Source organism: Ctenocephalides felis, unplaced genomic scaffold (assembly GCF_003426905.1).
Source record: "Ctenocephalides felis isolate EL2017-DRISC unplaced genomic scaffold, ASM342690v1 CF-g0.4_SCAFFOLD_01170, whole genome shotgun sequence".
In the NCBI taxonomy this organism is placed as follows: Eukaryota; Metazoa; Arthropoda; class Insecta; order Siphonaptera; family Pulicidae; genus Ctenocephalides; species Ctenocephalides felis.
This window is the reverse complement of record NW_020537324.1, coordinates 28,834,314-28,853,286: the sequence shown is the minus strand read 5'-3', so window position 1 is coordinate 28,853,286 and position 18,973 is coordinate 28,834,314. Positions and strand designations below refer to the sequence as shown.

The 18,973-nt window shown below is 29.1% G+C and overlaps 2 protein-coding genes and 1 long non-coding RNA gene across 3 annotated transcripts in view; 1 reads left to right on the top strand and 2 right to left on the bottom strand.

Moving 5' to 3' along the window:
- Positions 1–5,223: 5,223 nt before the first annotated feature.
- On the bottom strand, positions 5,224–8,227 carry LOC113367059. The gene is made up of 6 exons (XM_026608688.1): positions 8,204–8,227; positions 7,767–8,108; positions 7,342–7,563; positions 7,058–7,252; positions 6,856–6,987; positions 5,224–5,259 (listed from the first exon to the last, which is right to left on the bottom strand). Exons 1-6 carry the CDS (start codon positions 8,225–8,227, stop codon positions 5,224–5,226), a joined length of 951 nt encoding a protein of 316 aa, XP_026464473.1.
- A 4,467-nt stretch (positions 8,228–12,694) lies between these two features.
- LOC113368132 lies at positions 12,695–13,484 on the top strand. Its single transcript, XR_003366347.1, has 4 exons — positions 12,695–12,903; positions 12,967–13,107; positions 13,187–13,327; positions 13,410–13,484. It is a non-coding gene; the product is annotated as an uncharacterized LOC113368132 (long non-coding RNA).
- A 5,176-nt stretch (positions 13,485–18,660) lies between these two features.
- LOC113367058 overlaps positions 18,661–18,973 on the bottom strand; it is a 6,078-nt gene continuing 5,765 nt past the window's right edge. The window contains exon 6 of the mRNA XM_026608687.1: positions 18,661–18,789. Within this exon, the coding sequence (XP_026464472.1) occupies positions 18,661–18,789 (129 nt within the window). The remainder of the gene's footprint in view (positions 18,790–18,973) is intronic.

Below are 18,973 nucleotides of genomic sequence, written 5' to 3'. Positions count from 1 at the left end.
AATAATTTTACCTGCGCAGTGAAATTGATTTTGGTATTGTATGATTTATTTATTTATCAGCAAGTTAATTTAAAATTGGTTAATCAGATATGTTCTATTTCATGTTTGCATAAAAAATCATATTTATAAATTTTTCAGTCAGAAGTAACGTTTTTATCAATCAATTTTACCAATTGATCTTAAGACCTCTATAAGTTCAGATTTATGATACATAAAAATAAAATTTGAATTCATCACATTTTTAATAAGTAAAATAAAAATACCAGCAAAACTTAATAATTTTAATCATTTAATTTGGATAAGTGAATTTATATCAGCATTTACCATAATGTAAAATAGTATCACATCACATTTAAGTTCATTTAATTACAAAGAATAAAAATTTTTGAAGTAATTAATAATGGACAACTATTTTTTTTATTCGTTTACTCTGATAATAAAAAATTATTTTTGCGTTAAAGCATTTTAACTTCTTTTGTAAACACAAATCACAATTGTGATAAAATATTGCACACAATCAAAAGTAAAATTAAAATTCTGAATATGATTCTAGAAAAAACTTTTGATCAGAAAATGACGTAGAAGAGTTTAATAATTTTATGTTAAAATAGTTATAGTAAAAAATGCAGCGGTGTAGAAGAAAAGTAGGTCTTGAATAAAACCTGCATAAGAATGTGCTACTAATTAAACTTTCTACCCTAATAAATCTAATATAACCCATTTTTATTTGAAACAGATGATAATGAAGATTATTCGAGACATAAGTATTCATGTTCGTACTTATTTAATTTTAATAAAATTAACCATGTAATTAAATCTTAATATAAACTTCTATGTCTTAATTAATTTATATTTGAACACATTTGAGTTGGCTGACTAGTTGTGTTAAGTGCTCTTATCACTAAATACAAAACTACAGTATGGTCTATCAATCCGATTGCCTTGATTTGGCACAAGCTACAAATTAACAATAATACTTTGAAGGCGTTTATTTAATTTTGTAGCCACTTAATGATGAAATTTATAGATACCTCGGATAAATTATAGATTTCTTTGGGACAATTTCATATTTTTTATAAGACATTGTAGTTAGAATAAATCAACAGTGTTTACATTGTCTATTTTGGTTCTACAATAAACTGCCCCTCATAAAAATACTGGACACATTTTATTAAATTTATTTACTAATTCGATAGCTACTTTCAATAAATAATAAATTAGTCACGTAATTAATTAACTCACAAATTACTACATTTGTTTTGATAGACATATTCCGAATGTCTATAAATATATTAAAATATACTTTATATAATAATTTTATATACATATTGTTCACACGATATAGATTATGCAAATCGAAGAGACAATTTTGTATTTATTTTAAATAAATGTATAGCTCTATTAAAAATATTTTGTGCTAATTACATTCGATCTGAGACTAGAAAACGTTTGACATTTTAAAGAATATATAATTCCATTATAAATAGGAATATACAAAAAATATAGTGTTATTGAAAAAGAAGCATAAGAGTGGTGACTATTCATTATAATTGCTTTAAATGCATCAAATCTGTTCAAATAATAAACAAATGTATGCATCACAGCATTATAATCTATAATTTGTTCTATCATATTTATATATTATCCAATAATATTTTTTGAGAATTATGCACCACTCGAAGCTATTTCTGACCTAATGATCTCAATAATACATAAAAATACGGAATTAATAATCAAATCCTACAATACTTTCGCTTCAAATTGATACTGCGATAGCTATAAAAAATATTTCGAATAAGAAAGTTTTAATTAGGAAAACTAATCAAGTTCATCAAATACCTTCAAACAATTATAACGCTTCTTGATTTTGATACTTGCCTTGATTGAATTGAATACCAAAAACATATATCTAAAAATCAAGACTTCCCATAATATGTAAAATATTCTTTAGGCGATATGTACAATGTAGGCAGTCTAACTAGGGAATGCAATACCGGTATACCGAATTACCGGTAAACCGCCAGATTTTTCGGCGGTTTTTTTACCGGTATTTATTCCAAAAATACCGGTATTTTCGGTAATTTTACATAAGCGCTATTTGATACATAATACCCTTAATATTTAAATTTCTCTCGGAACAAATTTATCTTTAAATTCCATAATCGCATTAACAGCTATATCTTCACGTGCTTCTATTAGATAAACAAATGTCAAATATTATCTCAACTCGTCATTAATCTGAATATTTATTGCTTTCCAAAGGGCTTCATATCGTGTTACAATAAATAGAATAGGACTGATAGATAATTCTGTTTGTTTCATCTTTTGTAAAAATGTAACGGTTTTTTAAGTGATATTTGCGCCAAAATATTTTATATCATACTGCGTAATCTTTATTTTTTCTAACTTTATACATAATAATTATGATAATTACTAAATATTTTTGCTTCTTATTACAATTATAAAATATTATTTTTCGAAAACGTTTCGAAGTTTGAAAATACTATAGAAGCATCACATTGTTTAAATAACAATACTCAACAATTATAGTAACTTATTATTTATCTCGACAAAGTATCCAATCTTAAATTAGTGTAGAAAAATTATTTTTTTAAATATTTTGAGATTATGCTAATTTAACACATCGGATCCAGACAATACAGTTTATTATAATAATGTAATATGATCTTTTATGAGTTTTTGGTCTTTCTTACTCATAAGTTTGTTTTTGGTGAAAAGTACTCAATATACTTGATAGTGATAATGAATTAAGTAAATTGCATACACTTTTGTTAAATTATTATTTAAAAAAATAAATTTATTGTTTTATTTTATTGTTTAGTTGAATATAGTTGTAGTTGTATATACATTTTTTTATAATTGTACTAGTAACTTTCAATTTTGTTTACGTTTATTGAAGATAATAAAAATACCGGTAATTTACCGGTATTCCGGTTTTAAAATGAAAAATTACCGAAATACCGGTATTGAAATTTTCTATCGGTATTGCATTCCCTATCAGTAACTATATTAAATTATTTTCAACGCATGCATATTTTTTAACTGATAGAGTTCATTACTATCACAGAACCAATACGAGCGGAATGTTTGTCAAAAACAAAATAAAATATTAATAAATATGATTTTACCGCTGTGATTCTATCGTATGTTATGAGGCGGTGGTTTCGTCACGCACGTGATTAGATGGCCCTGGTGTGGGTTCCGGCTCCTCCCTGCTCACCGGGAGCCATTTTGGGCAATTCCGGGAGGTGGAGGCGACAGGCTGATACTCACAACCTTGATAACTTGAACTGTGCGGTATTCGACTATTCGAACGCATGTGGGCAGGAATGGAACGCGATGTATGGTTGTAATTTGAAGAAAATGAGGTTCTGGGAGGCTGAAAAATAGAAATAGTATTAAAAATACTTTTTAATTGTGACAAATGAACGTCTTTACAAATTTTAATCTTTTATTTCAACATTTTTAAGAACTACCTCAACTCATGTAAAACTATTTGGTATTGGTATTTTGCCTTGAGGCAAGTTACATGAAACTTAAAAAATATTTAATTAATAGTGATTAAAAGTATTCTGATGGATTTAATTACACATAATAGAAAACGACGAATACTCGGGTATTTTCTAAAAGCAAATTTTCACAATCAATATTTTTTAAAATTGAATCAGTTTTCCACATATCACGGACTTTAATGGTTTAGTATGTGCATTAAGACCAAGTACTACTATCGTTATACCAAGTAAATTCGTCAATTTTAATTTTAACAACGTCAAAAAAAGTACTCATTTTCCAAACTGAAACTTTGAATGGTTTCCTAAAATTAACTACTTGTAAGGACGTAATATTTTAGTAAGTTTTATAAGACCATGAAATCAAACTTCCATAAAAATCGACTTAAATTTTTTTCAACAGTTAATTACAAGAAAACGGCTCGGTAGATTTTCACCTAAAACTAATCAAGTATACATCCCAACTAATATCTTTCGAAAAGTTTTTGATTTTTTAAAATAGATTCGATAGTATGAGCTTAAATGTGGTCGAAAAGTTTAACACTTTTTTCCAAATTACAAAGAAACGGCTCGGCCGATCGTCGCACAAAACTGAGAAAGGATAATCCTCATTGAGATACATCAAATGGATTTTAAATTTCTGAAATCGGTTCAGGCGTTTTTGAGCAAACGTCGATGAAAGGTCTAATTTTGACAAATGCAAAAAAACGATACTAATTTTTGCAAACTTTGAAGAATTTTTAAAATTAAACGACTTGTCGTAGGGCCGTAATATTTTAGTATGATCTATAAGACTATGGTATCTACCGTCAAAAAAAAATCATAAAAATCATCGAAATTTTTTTTAACACTTTATTACAAGAAAACGGCCCAGCCGATCTTTACCAAAAACTAATCAGCACGATTCCCAACCAATATCTTTCGAATTTATCTTTCTAATCGATTCAGAATTGCGGGCTAAAACGTGGACGAAACATCTTTCACTTTTCTGCGCGATTTTCAAGGAAACGGCTTGGCTGATCGTCGCGCAAACTTGATATACGCTAGTCCTTATCGAGATACATGGAATGGCTTTTGCATTTTTGAAATCGGGAATTCTTCTTCGGGAAGTTAATAAAGTTTTGCTGTGATATGGAACGTTACGAAATGAAATAAAGTTGTATCAATTTGTACAGTAAATTTAGAAATGTTGAATCCTGTGACGAAATCAATTACGTAGAATTATTGTTTGAAGAATCAATTTCTTTGAAAACCATCATGAAATAAATAGAGCAACTAAGAAATAAGTAAATATTTTTACCAGGCATATATTATGTGAACTGTACACATAAGTGTAATAATAACACGGAATCCATCACCTGCAGGATATTGAAAACTGAAGAAATAATTCTAATTCTGTTTTTTTTTTTTTTCAAATTTCTAACATAATTTAATAAATTTATTAAATTAATAGCCGAGTGGAGGAATTCTTGCAATACAAATCAATTAAGATTCGTTGGCCAATGTTTTTTGTTTACAATATGAGATAATAGTGAGATTTATACCTGAAAACTGTGATGTTGGTAGCAAACGGGTCTAACTGGCGGTGAGGTGGTATTATTTTGAACGTCCGCGTTTCCATCGTTCAAACAAAGTTCGCTTATATCTTCGGGAACTGCTGTGTAAGGCGACATGCAACGGGTGAGTTGCGTCACTAAAATGCCTCTAATGAACACAAGTAACCTACCATCTAGAATAAAAAAGATAGATATATAACTAATAATAGATAGACAATAATAAAAGATAGATAGATAACTTTAAATAAGGAAAAACATGATCACGGCCGCCGACGGCTTTGCGCTTCATTGGGCCTCGCAAGAAGCCCCGAATTTTTTTTTATTATTTAAAGTTTAGTTTTTATTTTTATTTAGTTTTTTTTTATTATGCTGATGTACGAGTAAAGAAGATGATTAGTGGTTTGCAAGCACTTTCGTTTTACTCTCTTATCTCTTATGGAATGTAATATCGTCTGTCATTACTATAATATTAAATCTAAAGAACTTCACACAAGATGGCTAATTTTCTGGTTGTTTATATTTGTGTGTTTCTTATGTGAACATAAATCATAATTCCATTTAGGAATACAAACGTGTAGTTATATTATCGAATCCAAACAGTAACTAAATATTCGAGAAATAAAATTAATCAATGATCCATCAAAATTGATCAATGAGAAATGACAATGGTTTACATTTTTTTTAAATAAATATTATAAATACTGTTAACTTGAAACTAATCATTGTTTTACACCGTCGATATATTTTTTAAACATCCTAATCGGATGATGAGTTCTTTCAAAAACTGCATCACCAAATTGATTGATAACTTTTTAATTGTTTTTGCATCTCCGAAACCGCTGGGCCTGCTTTTGCCAATTTATCAACAGGAATCGAATGTTCTTTTAATCATTTAAATCGGTTGATCCAAAGATTCAAATAATCCGACATTTCGACATTTCTGAACCGATTTTGAACATTCAAAAACTCTTAAGTTGTCAGTTGGCTATAAGTTTTTCGTAAAAATCGACCGCGTCGTTTCTTCGTAATTAATTGTAGAATTTAAAAAAAGAACTCTGTATAAAGATGTAAATTAGCTAATCGAATGATTTGGCAAAAAAGAAACTTCTTCGGGATAATTATTTAATTTCAGTGTTTTACTAATATCTGAAGATCGAACTTTTTTTTACCGAAGAGTTTGTTTATTTTAACTTGTGCATTTTTTGTCTATTTCAATTTGTGTAATTATCTGATTAAAAATATATCTCAAACTTTTGTTTAACAATAATTATTTTTTAACTTTTTAACAAAACTGATTAAATTGTTAGAAAGGCAGGTCAAGCGGTTTTGGAGATCCATTAAAAAAAGGAAAAAAAAAGCCATTTGGCGGACAAAAATGATTATTAGTCATACGCGCATCGAATTTTCAGATATTTTATAAAGATCAGATTTTATAAAGATTAAGATAAAGATTTTAGTAATAAGTACAAATTTTGTTTAGATTTCTATGCGTTCCGTACCAATGTATAAGCGTTAGACCGCAGCGCGGCGCTTACGCGCTTCGATATTCACTCAAGGACGTAACGAAGCGTGATTGCTTCGAAAAAAAGTTCGAAATTTTCAAAAAAATTCAAAATATAAATAAATACTGAAATAAAAAAAGATGACCAAAGAAGAGAATCAATTTAAAATTAAGTTAAAAGAATATTATAAAATAATGTCTAATAATAAATTAGACTACAGCATGAACTCAATATTTAAATAAATTGAAAAATTTAAGCTTTTCTCACCGCTGTTGCAAATATATGATGCTTAGAATGCTTAGGCACCCATGCAAAGTCTGTCGCAAAAAATACTGTATGAACTAGAAATGACGATCCGATAATAAACAAAATTCCTATAGACAGATAAAGCCAGGTATTCTGAAAACAAACAATAATTCTATAAACATATACATATTTAAACATACAAGCCAATAAATTTTATACTTACAATTTTATTCCAATTAAATGGGAAGAGTATTATGATATGCGTGATGTCAAGAAAAAGTATGAATCCTGTAACCAACATCGAAAATAATGTTATAAACATCATGAGACGTATTCTTCCCAGCAATGGCAGTAGGAACAAACCGACCTGAACGGTTCCTGATGAACATAAAGTCACCAGACATGATAGGGACGTTATCTGCATATAACGTAAACAAAACAATCATCAAAATATCACATGAATAAAAAGCTTTAAGCGATAATTCACACACACATTCATTGACTTACAAATAATAATATTTTGAATATAACCGCTGGACTTTTGAATTTCCTCTTATCGCAATAAATAGGAACACCGTGCAATGGCGACAAAATACGGGGTGGCGCACACTGCCTGTAGTGTGCATGGGAATCCCATGAGTGAACGGAAATGGGGGCCCCCAATGGGGACTCCAATAAGGACAACTCGACGCTCACCGCGTCTGTTCTGCTACCGGCTATCTCAAAATCCTGCAAATAAATAAGAAACGAATAAATAAAAGTATAATAATAAAATAATATTTGTTAGCGATTTGAGTCTGTGTTTTATAAGAATTTACATTCGTGAACTGAATAAACGGTTCCAAACTGATCAGCCTTTCTCAGCGAATTTATCAAGACCTCTTGCATAATATTGTAAAATAAAATAAGTATTATATGAATTTACTACTTACTTGGAAGTCCTCAGGTTTGCACTTAGCTGGTTCTACCAGATCTCTTATATCGTCCAAAAGAAATTCTATTTCATCTGCCCCACACAGATCCGATACGGAAACATAACCGACTGATACGCTAGATCTTCGAAATTCCTCAAATGTTCTTGGATTTGAAGCAAGAGAGGACTGGCCAAAATTACTGGTCAAAATGCTTGAGTATCCAATGCTGTTTGGATTATTATAGCACGCTACGTTAGATGAAGAAGTTTCCTGTGCTATTGATGATCTTCCAGGGTTGGATGATGTGTCCAAATTGCTAGAATATGTAAATTTACTGCTTTCGGATGGATTATTGGATTGCTGCGATGTAGACGTTTTAATATTAGCGGTTTTAATTTGTTGAGTTGAATTCAGAGCCCATTGGCAATCAAATTTATCTGACGAATCATTGAAACCGGAGCTATATCTAGATATATCATTAGTATTATTCTTAGGAACCGGATCGAACAATTCGAGGGCATCTGGATGATCTTTATCGGCGCTGGCGCAGGCTCCGTTACTTAACACATAAACTGCAGAATTTCCTGGTGCTATGTTATTTTCGGTAGAATTGTTTGGGTTGACGGAAGTGTTTACAGTAGGCGTTACTGGAGTAGTGGGCGTACTATTTTTGTTTTGTTCTGCGTTTGATATTGGTCTGATGTTTTTGTTTATACTGGTGCGAGGAGGTTTCTGCATGGCACGGATGGACAAAAGGTTTTAATCCATCGTCTGATACCGATATCGTTATGACATCTTGCAATTAAGCACGCTTTCTGTAATAATTAATTCAGATGAGGACAAGAGCAATATGGTACATAATTAATTTAAAAATTAAATATACTAAATTAAATCTATTGAATTAAATTGTATAAACACACATTATTTTCAAATCACATATGTAGTAATAACAATGTGTCTTCAATTTTCCAATAATTTGTACGTCTAAATAGTTATTAATTTTATCAATTATCGTTATCTCACGTTTGCAATTATTTACAGGCCTTTAATTTTTGTGTAATATATGTAATTCAAATGATTTCTGTCTACATCGTTAATAAATAACACATTACAAATTAAAATTTTAACAAATTTCTACCCCCGTGACTACAAGATGTAGATTCTAACAAGAATCCAGGGCAAAAGTAGGTTATGTTGACATGTAAAGTGGAAAGAGCAAATAACCAATCAATGAAGCAAAATTGCTATATATTTTTTCTAATAACAAAAATAATAAAAATCATGTTATCCAAACACTCAGTACTATTAGATAATTTACGAAGATATTTTATTAAGATTTTGCTCTAGAAATCACTTGGGGGTTGTAATATATGGTACTGCGGTAAAATTTACACCAGTTGCGGTTCAATTTAGATATTTCAGCTATAACTATTCACTTATTGAACGCACCGTTTTGTAGCACAAGACAAATAACATTGGATTATGAGTAAAATTGATGGCAAATACTTTCACTAAAAATTACACAAATTATCACATTTAATAAAACATTTATGCCAATGGCAGCCATGTTAATTATGTGACAGCTTACACTCTCAACTCACGCTACCCTAAAATGTCACGACAGGGTTGTAGCAACGGGGGTCTTGTATAATACACGGTTCGTCGTCGCGTTTACGCGGTCATATGAATAGTAGCGCAAACGTGCGCCATTCATTCACATAATTCGTTGATTTTTTTTATTAAATCACCTAAAACGATTTTTATACATTCTTAAATTTGAAAGTAATTTAACATTTTATAATTCCTGTCGTGAAGGAAAAGTACAAAAATTTATTGCAACCGCGTTGTGTTGTCTGTCTGCCCGTTGGTTGCATGCAATCGCTTTTAGAATATTTAAAATGAGATAGTGATTTAAATCAGATTTATTGTTTAATATATATATATATATATATATATATATATATATATATATATATACCAACGCAATTGCAAAATTTGTTATAAGTAGTCATATTGTTACACGTGCATTAGAAGTTAGTCTTATTTAGGCTTATTCAAAGGACGCTTTAAGGGGATATTCTAGGGGCGCGTCCATTATTCACGTGAGGTTTTTAGGGGGAGGGGGGTTTGACAAAAAATCACAAAATATCACGTAGGGGAGGGAAGGGTATAGTAAGAATTTTTTTTAAAAAAATCAAACATTTAAAAAAAAATTAAAAAATTACAGTTCTATCACGTAACTAAAAATACACGTGATGATTTGTGGGGGAGGGTGGGTAATTCTGAATATCACCAAGAGGGAGGGGGAGTCAAAAAGTCCTTAAAACCTCGCTCAAGTGATTAATGGACGCCCCCTAGTGTAGAAATTCAAAAAATAGTTTTTCTGTTTTTTTTCATATTTTGAAAACTTAACTATTTAAATGTGTACGAGGGGATTTTTAACAGTTTAAATTATTTTTAGAGATACAGCTATTTGACCATGATAATCTACGCCGATTATCCAAATTTTAATTCTATTATTTTTAGAAAAAATCGAGAAACTCAAAAAAGGTGGTAAGAAATTTATCCTTTTTTGCAAACAGTCACCATTTTATCAAAAATTTATTTTTTAACGTCCATTAATCACGTGAGGTTATTAGGGGGAGTAGGGATTTGACAAAAAATCACGAAATATCACGTGGGGGAGGGAGGGGTATAGTAAGATATCACGTGTTTTTATTTCAAAATCAAAAATTTTACTATTTTCTCCTGGAACTAAAATTACACGTGAGGTTTGATGGGAGAGGAGGGGGTAATTTTAAATATCACCACGTATCACCAAGGGAGAGGGTTGGTCCAAAAACCCTTAAAAAGTCGATCACGTGACACCCTCTTAGCGACATCATTCTAAATTAATAATCCTTTTTTATATCGAATTACTATAGGAGGGTTGCAATTGTGGTCATGGTCACGTGTAAACTTTTTGAGACCTCCCTCCCACTTCAACCAATGTTGATTTTTAAAATTATTAACTTTTTTTGTTTTAATTTTTTTCTGTGCTCTTATAACGCTGATGAAGAAATTATAAAAACGGTGATAAAATGACTTAAAATTAATTAATCTACACTAGAATACCCCCTCAAAAATTATTTAGCACAATCGCTGTTTCTATATCGCAGAATTCATGTAATAACATAATAAGTTAATAATAATATTCTAGTAAATATTGAATTCATTCGAGTAAAATCCAAGTCTTTTGACAAATCGTAGAAACAACACTATTTTAAAATCTGTTTAAAAAGTAGTTTGATTTTGAAAAACATACATTTTATTAGAAATTATTAATGATTAAGATTTGAAGTATTTATTTAAATAAATTTTGAACTAAAACGATGTTATGAGTTACTCTCACTCAAATAAATTTAAATCATTTATATATTATTGCCAAAGTTTTTAAAATTATTTAATTGATAAATTACTGTTGAATAAAATTGATGTAATTCAGTCAAAAGACTATCTGAATTATATATATATATATATATATATATATATATATATATATATATAATTTTTTTTAAAAAAAGAATAATTGAATTTTTCATTTAGTATAATTATACTTATATGAATGGAATGGGATGTCCGTTAATCGTTTAACATGCCTTCAATCTAAAGCTCAAAGTATTACCAATTATAATTTCTAATTATACTTATAATATAAATAATTAAAATTTTATTACTTTGAATTTTTCAAAGTTATTGATAAGGGAGATATTCCCGAAATACGAAATAATCGTTAATGTTTCTTTTAAGTACGGAGACTTCACTTAATATTATAAATATTTAATATTAAATATGCAGTATAAACTATAAAATATTTATATAAATATTTGGTAACTTTGAAAATTTTAGATACATTGAACCCAAAAATTAAATATTTTTAAAATTAAAATTACTCGTTTATTTAAATCCTGAATCTTTATCTCATTATAGTTTTGATAGCCCTCAAAATTATTAAAGAAATCTGTAGTATAACATCTGCATATATATTTATGATAAATTATAAATATATTTATGATTGTTTAGGTTTAGATACAACATATAGATTGTCATGAACTTTAACACATAATAGCACACATTTTTAATTAATTAATTATTCATATGAAGCAAAGTTTAAATTTTTTCCAACCCAGTAAACCACAAACGTCACATAAAGTTAAAGTAACGTAGCACAGAAGAAACGTTGTTATGTATTTTATGGTTACGTTAATAAAACGTAAATGTTACGTTTAATTGTAACCTTTAAACGTTAATGCATGGTTTTCTTCATAACGTAACCGTTCAGTTACAGTGTTTTGTAAGTTTAACATACAAAATGGATGGTGTGGTACAGCTGTTTCACAAAACTGTCAAAAAGATAGGTTACGTGTTCTACTCTTTTATGTATGCGAGACTCTATGCACGAAAATACAATTGAAAGTTATTCGTGACTCTATATATTTTACTTTTCTGTCTATGACTAATGACTCTAATGGACGCTTCATATTGAAGATCTTTTGACAAGCAAATTATTTCATTCTTTTGAAGCATTTATTTAATCATTATTTATATGATTAATATTTTATATGATTAATGTAGAACGTATTAGTTATGCAGTGTGCAGTTAAAATGTTTAAAATGGAATCGATCAAGGTAAGTATAAATATAAAACATGTGTAAATTATTTTAATTTATATATTATTATAATAATGATTTTTTTTTCAGTATATAGTTGGACCTTAATGGAAATTCTATTCGCGTATTTTGTTATTTGTAGATGTTTTCATCAAATGTATGTTTATCAAATAATAATTAAATTCTACAAAAAAATCATAACCTCAATGATTATTGCAATGTTGAGTCAAAAGGTTAGTAAAAATGAGATATACAAATACAAATTTAATATTTGTAACAATAATATAGTTCGGCTAAACAGGAATAAAAACTAATACAATGGTTTTCAATTGAAGAAATATAATGACTCAGAACATAATAAAGATATTTGCTCAAATAAAGAATATGAATGCAAAGTTAGAATATAAAATAATAATCCACCATCATCACGAAAAAATGATTTGAAGAAGAATAAAATTTTTTACAGCATTAAATGATGACACTCGTGTCATGTGTCATGGAATTGGTATACCCCATTATGATAGTTAGAGATGATTAGATGATTTAGTATTAATTTTTTATGATTTAGTTTTAGCAAAAATATGATTTAAAAGTCGGTGGATGAAATTTGGCTGAACTGACAAGAAACAATTAAGACAATATTTGAGCAATACGTTCATAAAGGAATTAGCTGCACTTTGTTCTTAATAAATAATGAAAGTAAATAGAGGTAATTAGAAGTATTGTTACAATTTATAATAATAATCACAATATTTCCAAATCATAACCTTCTATTGTTTTTACTTCAGCAAAAATATATTTAAAAATTCAGAGACTAAAATCTTCTTTATTGTCTAAAGTGTAATTCGATGAAGAATTAATATGTTTTTGGTATTGTTGAAAGGACTGCCTAGCTGTCAATAACTTGAAAATAATGAATATTTTTAGAGGTAATGTTACAAAAAATTTAAATCAATATTATCAATAAACAATTTGTAGAAATTGTTTCTAACCTGTTTGGTTCTGTTTTAGATACATTTACAAACAGAAAGCAGTGAAATGGTTTCAATTTGATAAACAAAGGTTGCCAAGAATTTTACACAAGACTTATTTTCAATGGTTAAAATTTTATAATCAAAATAAAACATTTAATTCCATCCTGTTAAATAGAAATTTGTTAGAATTGTTATTTTTTGTTTTAGATTAATCAAATTTTTAAAATCCAAATTTATATTCTGTAGTTTTGTAATTTTAAGTATATGTTATGTAAATTTTGTAAATTCTTAATTATAAAATGAAATAAAATTAATATAAAAAATGGTTTCTATATTTACAGGAAATTTTATTAAATTTTTAAGTTACATCAAAGACACCTACACGTTAATTTAGTAATTTAGAAACCTAACAAAAACGAAACAGTTACGTTTTCGCGCAATTTGGAAACGTTACAAAAACGAAACCGTTATGTTTTCGCGTAACTAAACAGGCCGTTACGTTTATGAGGCGGAAATAGATACGTCTGTGTGCCTCTTAGGTTACGTAACCGTTATGTTTTACGTATAATCTGTTACGTTCTATTAACGTTTTCATTACGTTTTGTGGTTTACTGGGAAGTATCATAAAAGAAATAAGCATATGCAATTACAATTTTATATTATTTGATTATTTTATCATTCTGATCTATTTTATATTTAACAAATATTGAACGTAATAATATAGTGTTGTCCGCTTGTATCTCATGGCAAAACATTAATCACGTAAATTATGTATTATTAATTTACCTTATATTAGGTTCACTGCTCCTGCACGAGGATTGTAGAAAGTACCAAGGGAGTAAGTCCGTAGCCCTTAACCCTTATAATGAATTTGTTTTGTCGCAACTATTCCAGCGCCAATCTATGCACATTTCGGTTTTCATTATGAAAATTATTCTGTTCAATGGCGAATGGTATATTTTTGGGTTGTTTTATAAACTTTTTAAATATTATGTTTATATAATTAAATCCAGTAAAATTTTTTTTTATGTATATATGCAAGTGCAAACATCTGGCGCGCCTGCCATGGGATTTCTATACCAACTAGGATCCAATTCGATTCCATGCTTGCGATAGAAAGTATCGTTGATATAACCAATTCTGTAAAACATATAATATAATATATATTATAATATTTTATGATAATTTTAAAATATTTTTGTAAAAAAACTGATAATATCAATCCAAATATTATATTTCAAAATTGATTGAATATTTGTTACATTTATTATTATAAACTGTGTATTACCTAAACTTTACTATTAAGTTAAAGATAATTTAAATAGAACAAGTGGCATTTTGTCTTAAGGCAAGTTGGAAAAACTTAAATAAATATTAAATAATCAACTTTATCAATAAAAAACGAGATTTAGCTATTTATATAAGATTTTCTACAGTTTAATTCCAAAACGAATTTTCACTTTAACTTAATCAAGGTGGTTTTCAATTGATATGTTTTAAAAAAACTTGTGCGCTTTTGTATTGCCTAAAACCGCGGCCCGTTATTCCAAACTTCAATGAATTTTTATAATTCATGACTCTTTGTAGGCCTATAATATTTTTGGACGTCGGTTTATTTCAACAATGAGCTTTGCTGCCATGATGATATTTTATTAAAAAAGCAAAAAATCCTTTAATAATTACGAAGAAACAGTCCGGCTGATGTATGCCAAAAACTGATCAGTATGAATTCTGATTTCGCAATCCATTTTTATTGATAGTAAGACGTGCTGATTAGTTTTTGGCAAATGTAGGTCGGAGATATGAAGCAAAAAATGCAAAAAATTCAGTTATGAAGAAAACGGATTAACCAATTTGAATGATTCAAAAATATTCTATTCTTGTTGATAGAAAGATGTGCTAGTTAGTTTTTGGCAGAGATCGGTCCAGGCGTTTCGGAGATACAAAGCAAAGAGTGCAATAAATGGCAGTTTTTGAAAGAACGAATAATATGATTGGAATAATTTAAACTAGTGGTGCATAGCATAAAAAAAAAACTTTGAAAAAATTAGGTTTTTGAGAAATTTTGAAATTTTTGAAAAAATGCATTTTTTTTTTTGAAAATTTTGAACATTTTTTAAGCAATCGCGTTGCGTAGCTGATTTGGAGTCGAAATATCAAAGCGCGTAAGCGCCGCGTAGTCGCCTAACGTGTAAACATTGGCACGGAATCGATCACAAATATTGTACTTACCATTATAATCTTTATAAAATATCTGATAATACGATGTACATTGCCTAATGTTTATATTGACCGCCATGTGGCTTTGTTGTTAACTTTTTTTATTGAATCTCCGGAGACGCTGGACCTGCCTTTACAAAATTTTATCACTTGTTCATTTCGTCAAGCAATTAAAATGTTTTTTGAATTATTTAAATCGGACGCTCCGTTATCTCAAAAACTGAAAAACCATTTTTAGCACTAGATCTTCCTTTGCCAAAAACTAATCAGAACGTCTCCTTATCAGTAGGAACCGAATGTTTTTTGAATTATTCAAATCGGTTGATCCGTGCGCCCGAAAACGTGAACGAAAAAATGCGGACATACAAAACACACACAAACACGTCATTTTTTTCTGAGGTATGCCAAAATGTTCAGAAACCTTCAAAACTTGAAGATATGCAAAAATTTACATTTTCGATTTTCGGCCCATTATTATATAACTACCCTACGGAAACTTAAAAAAAACACTTTAAGTCTGAAGAAATGGTTAGTTTTTGGGGAAGACAATTTTATTTTAATTTCAAGATTCCAAATCAAAACTAGCTGTAAGTGGAATTCTGTCTTAAGGCAATTAAGGCATCGTGCCTTAAGGCAAATTGCTGGAACTTCCCGTGCCAAAAATTATTATTTTTTTAAAAACGATTAACATTTTTGCAAAAAATTTTACTTCGAAAAAATAAGATTTTTTAGAAATTTTAAATTGGACAAAAAATTACTTTTTTTTGAAAAAAAAATTTTTTTTTTAAAAAAATTTTAAACAATTTTTTTTATAAAATTTTTTTTTTGGAAAAAATGTTATCTTCATTTTGATATATTTTGGAAGATCTGAACTTTTTTTCAAAGCAATCGTACTGCTTTAACAGCATAGAGACAAAATATAAAGCGCGTAAGCGCCGCGTCGCTGTCTAACGGAAAAACATTGGTACGGAACCTATAGGAATGTAAACAAAACTTATACTTATTGTTAAAATCTCAATAAAATATCTGATAATTTGATATGCATATGTCTAATGTCTAATGATTATTGTTGACCGCCAAATGTTATTTTTTTTAGTTTTTTTTACTAGATCTCTGAAACCGCTAGACCTATTTTCATGAAAATTTGATCAAATCTTCATCTTGTTAATACAAGTAAAATGTTTTTTGAACTATACAAATCTCTTAAAAACTGAGTTACCGTTTTTGGCCCTTTTTGCCCCATATCTTCGGAACGGCTAGAATATTTTTTGAATTATTCAAATTGCTTCATCCGTGCTCCCGAAATCCGTGTTCCCGACGAAAATTTGTATCCGAACACACACACATGCACGCACACACACACACACATACATAAATTTTCTCCAAGGTATGCCAACATATTCAGAAACCTCTGAAACGTAAAAGATATATAAAAATTTTCATTTTCGATTTTTTTGCGATTACTTACCCTATGGAAAGTTAATTATAAATAAATCAATTTATCATCTCCAGAACATTAACAATCGTCATTTCATTTCGAATCAAATTCAAAAAAAAAAATAGTTGCCAAATTTACACAAAATTGAAAAAGTGCTCCCGCATAGTCACAGTCTAAACGCATTTGCAAATAATTCTGTGCGACATTTTCACTTATACTGTGCTCAGCTTGGCGGCATTTTCACATTTTTCAATAATTTTCACAAAATTGGAAAAGTGCTCCAGTACACAAACAGTCTAAACGCACTTGGGTAAACATTTGTACCAGAGTGGCGCTTAGACTGTGCTTAGCTTGGGTGATTTTTTGAATTTTTAATCCAAAATTACAAAAAAAATTTTTGAAAAAAAAAATTAGAAACAAAAAATTTTTTTTTCCAAAATCAATTATTTTGTTGAAAAAAGCAGAAAGTTCTTTGAATCATTTAAATCGGACGCTTAGTTCTCTCAAAAACAGCCATTTTTTTTAAATTTAGCTCTGTATCTCCGAAACCTCTGGGCCTACCTTTGCCAAAAACTAATCAGCACATCTCCCTATCAATAGGAATCGAATGTTTTTTAAACCATTCAAATCGGTTGATCCGTTCTCTCAAAAACTCGCTTTCTATTTTTTGCACTCTTTGCTCCATATCTCCGTAACGGCTGGACCTGCCTTTGCCAAAAACTAATCAGCACATCTCCCTATCAATAGGAATCGAATGTTTTTTAAACCATTCAAATCGGTTGATCCGTGCGCCCGAAAACGTGGACGAAAAAACGCGGACATACAAAACACACACACACACACACACCACACACACACACATACATCCATTTTTTCTGAGGTATGCCAAAATGTTCAGAAACCTTCAAAACGTCGAGAAATGTGAAATTTTTTGATTTCGATTTTTGGACGATTACTATAACTTACCCTACGGGAAGTTAACAAAGAATCATTTTATTTAAAATATGGAAGATGATTCGAATATTATTTTGATTCGGTTTCAAAATATTTAATACTCCTGGCGTATTTCATTACGGTACGGGAAGTTCCAGCACGTGCCTCAAGGCACGATGCAATGCACCACTGTTTTTTTTTTAATTTCAATAAAAATGGCAATTAAGATTCAATAAATAAGTCTTATAAGCTCTCATTACACGAACGAGTGGAAAAGAAAAAAGTTAGAATAGACAAAAAAAATATAATTATCTAAATAGTGATAAAAAATGGGCACGCGATTTTACGCCATATATTAGTAATATATATATTAGTTATAATATTAATACATTATAAATATATTTAGTGTACTTACTTATTGTATTTCTTGTCTTTACTTGGATGCGGCTTATACCATCCGTATGTGTAACTAGTCACAATGGGAAAGTAAAATTTCTGATTTGGCGACAGCTTCAATCGTTCGCGAATATACTTTTTCCGTCCACCTTCCTCTGAATTTTAATTAAAATTGAAAAAATTCAGCTGAAAAGAGCAATAGCAAATTGATTTAATATATTCATTGTAAATTTACCATATAAAAGTGCTAAAGTGTCCGGTGAAATATCCCTCATGGTTTGATCAAAACATTTGGGATCTTTTAATAATTCATCAGGATAAAAAGATGTATCGGCTGATACTTCGTGCGTCTTGGATTCTGTTTTTCGTTTTTCTGAGCAAGATCTAATTCTTTTAGAGTTTTTGCTTCTTCTTTAGCAGTAGCTCTAGCCTAACATGATTGTTTTTTGATAAAGTAAATATGGAAATGTTGATTAATATTATTCTATTATTATCACTTCAAATTATATTAGATAATTATTCATTTCCTACTTCATCTAATCCTTCTCTTTTCTGATGATTTTCCAATTTTGGAAACAGCATGTGATTCAATAAGTTGTTGGTTATTTAGGAAA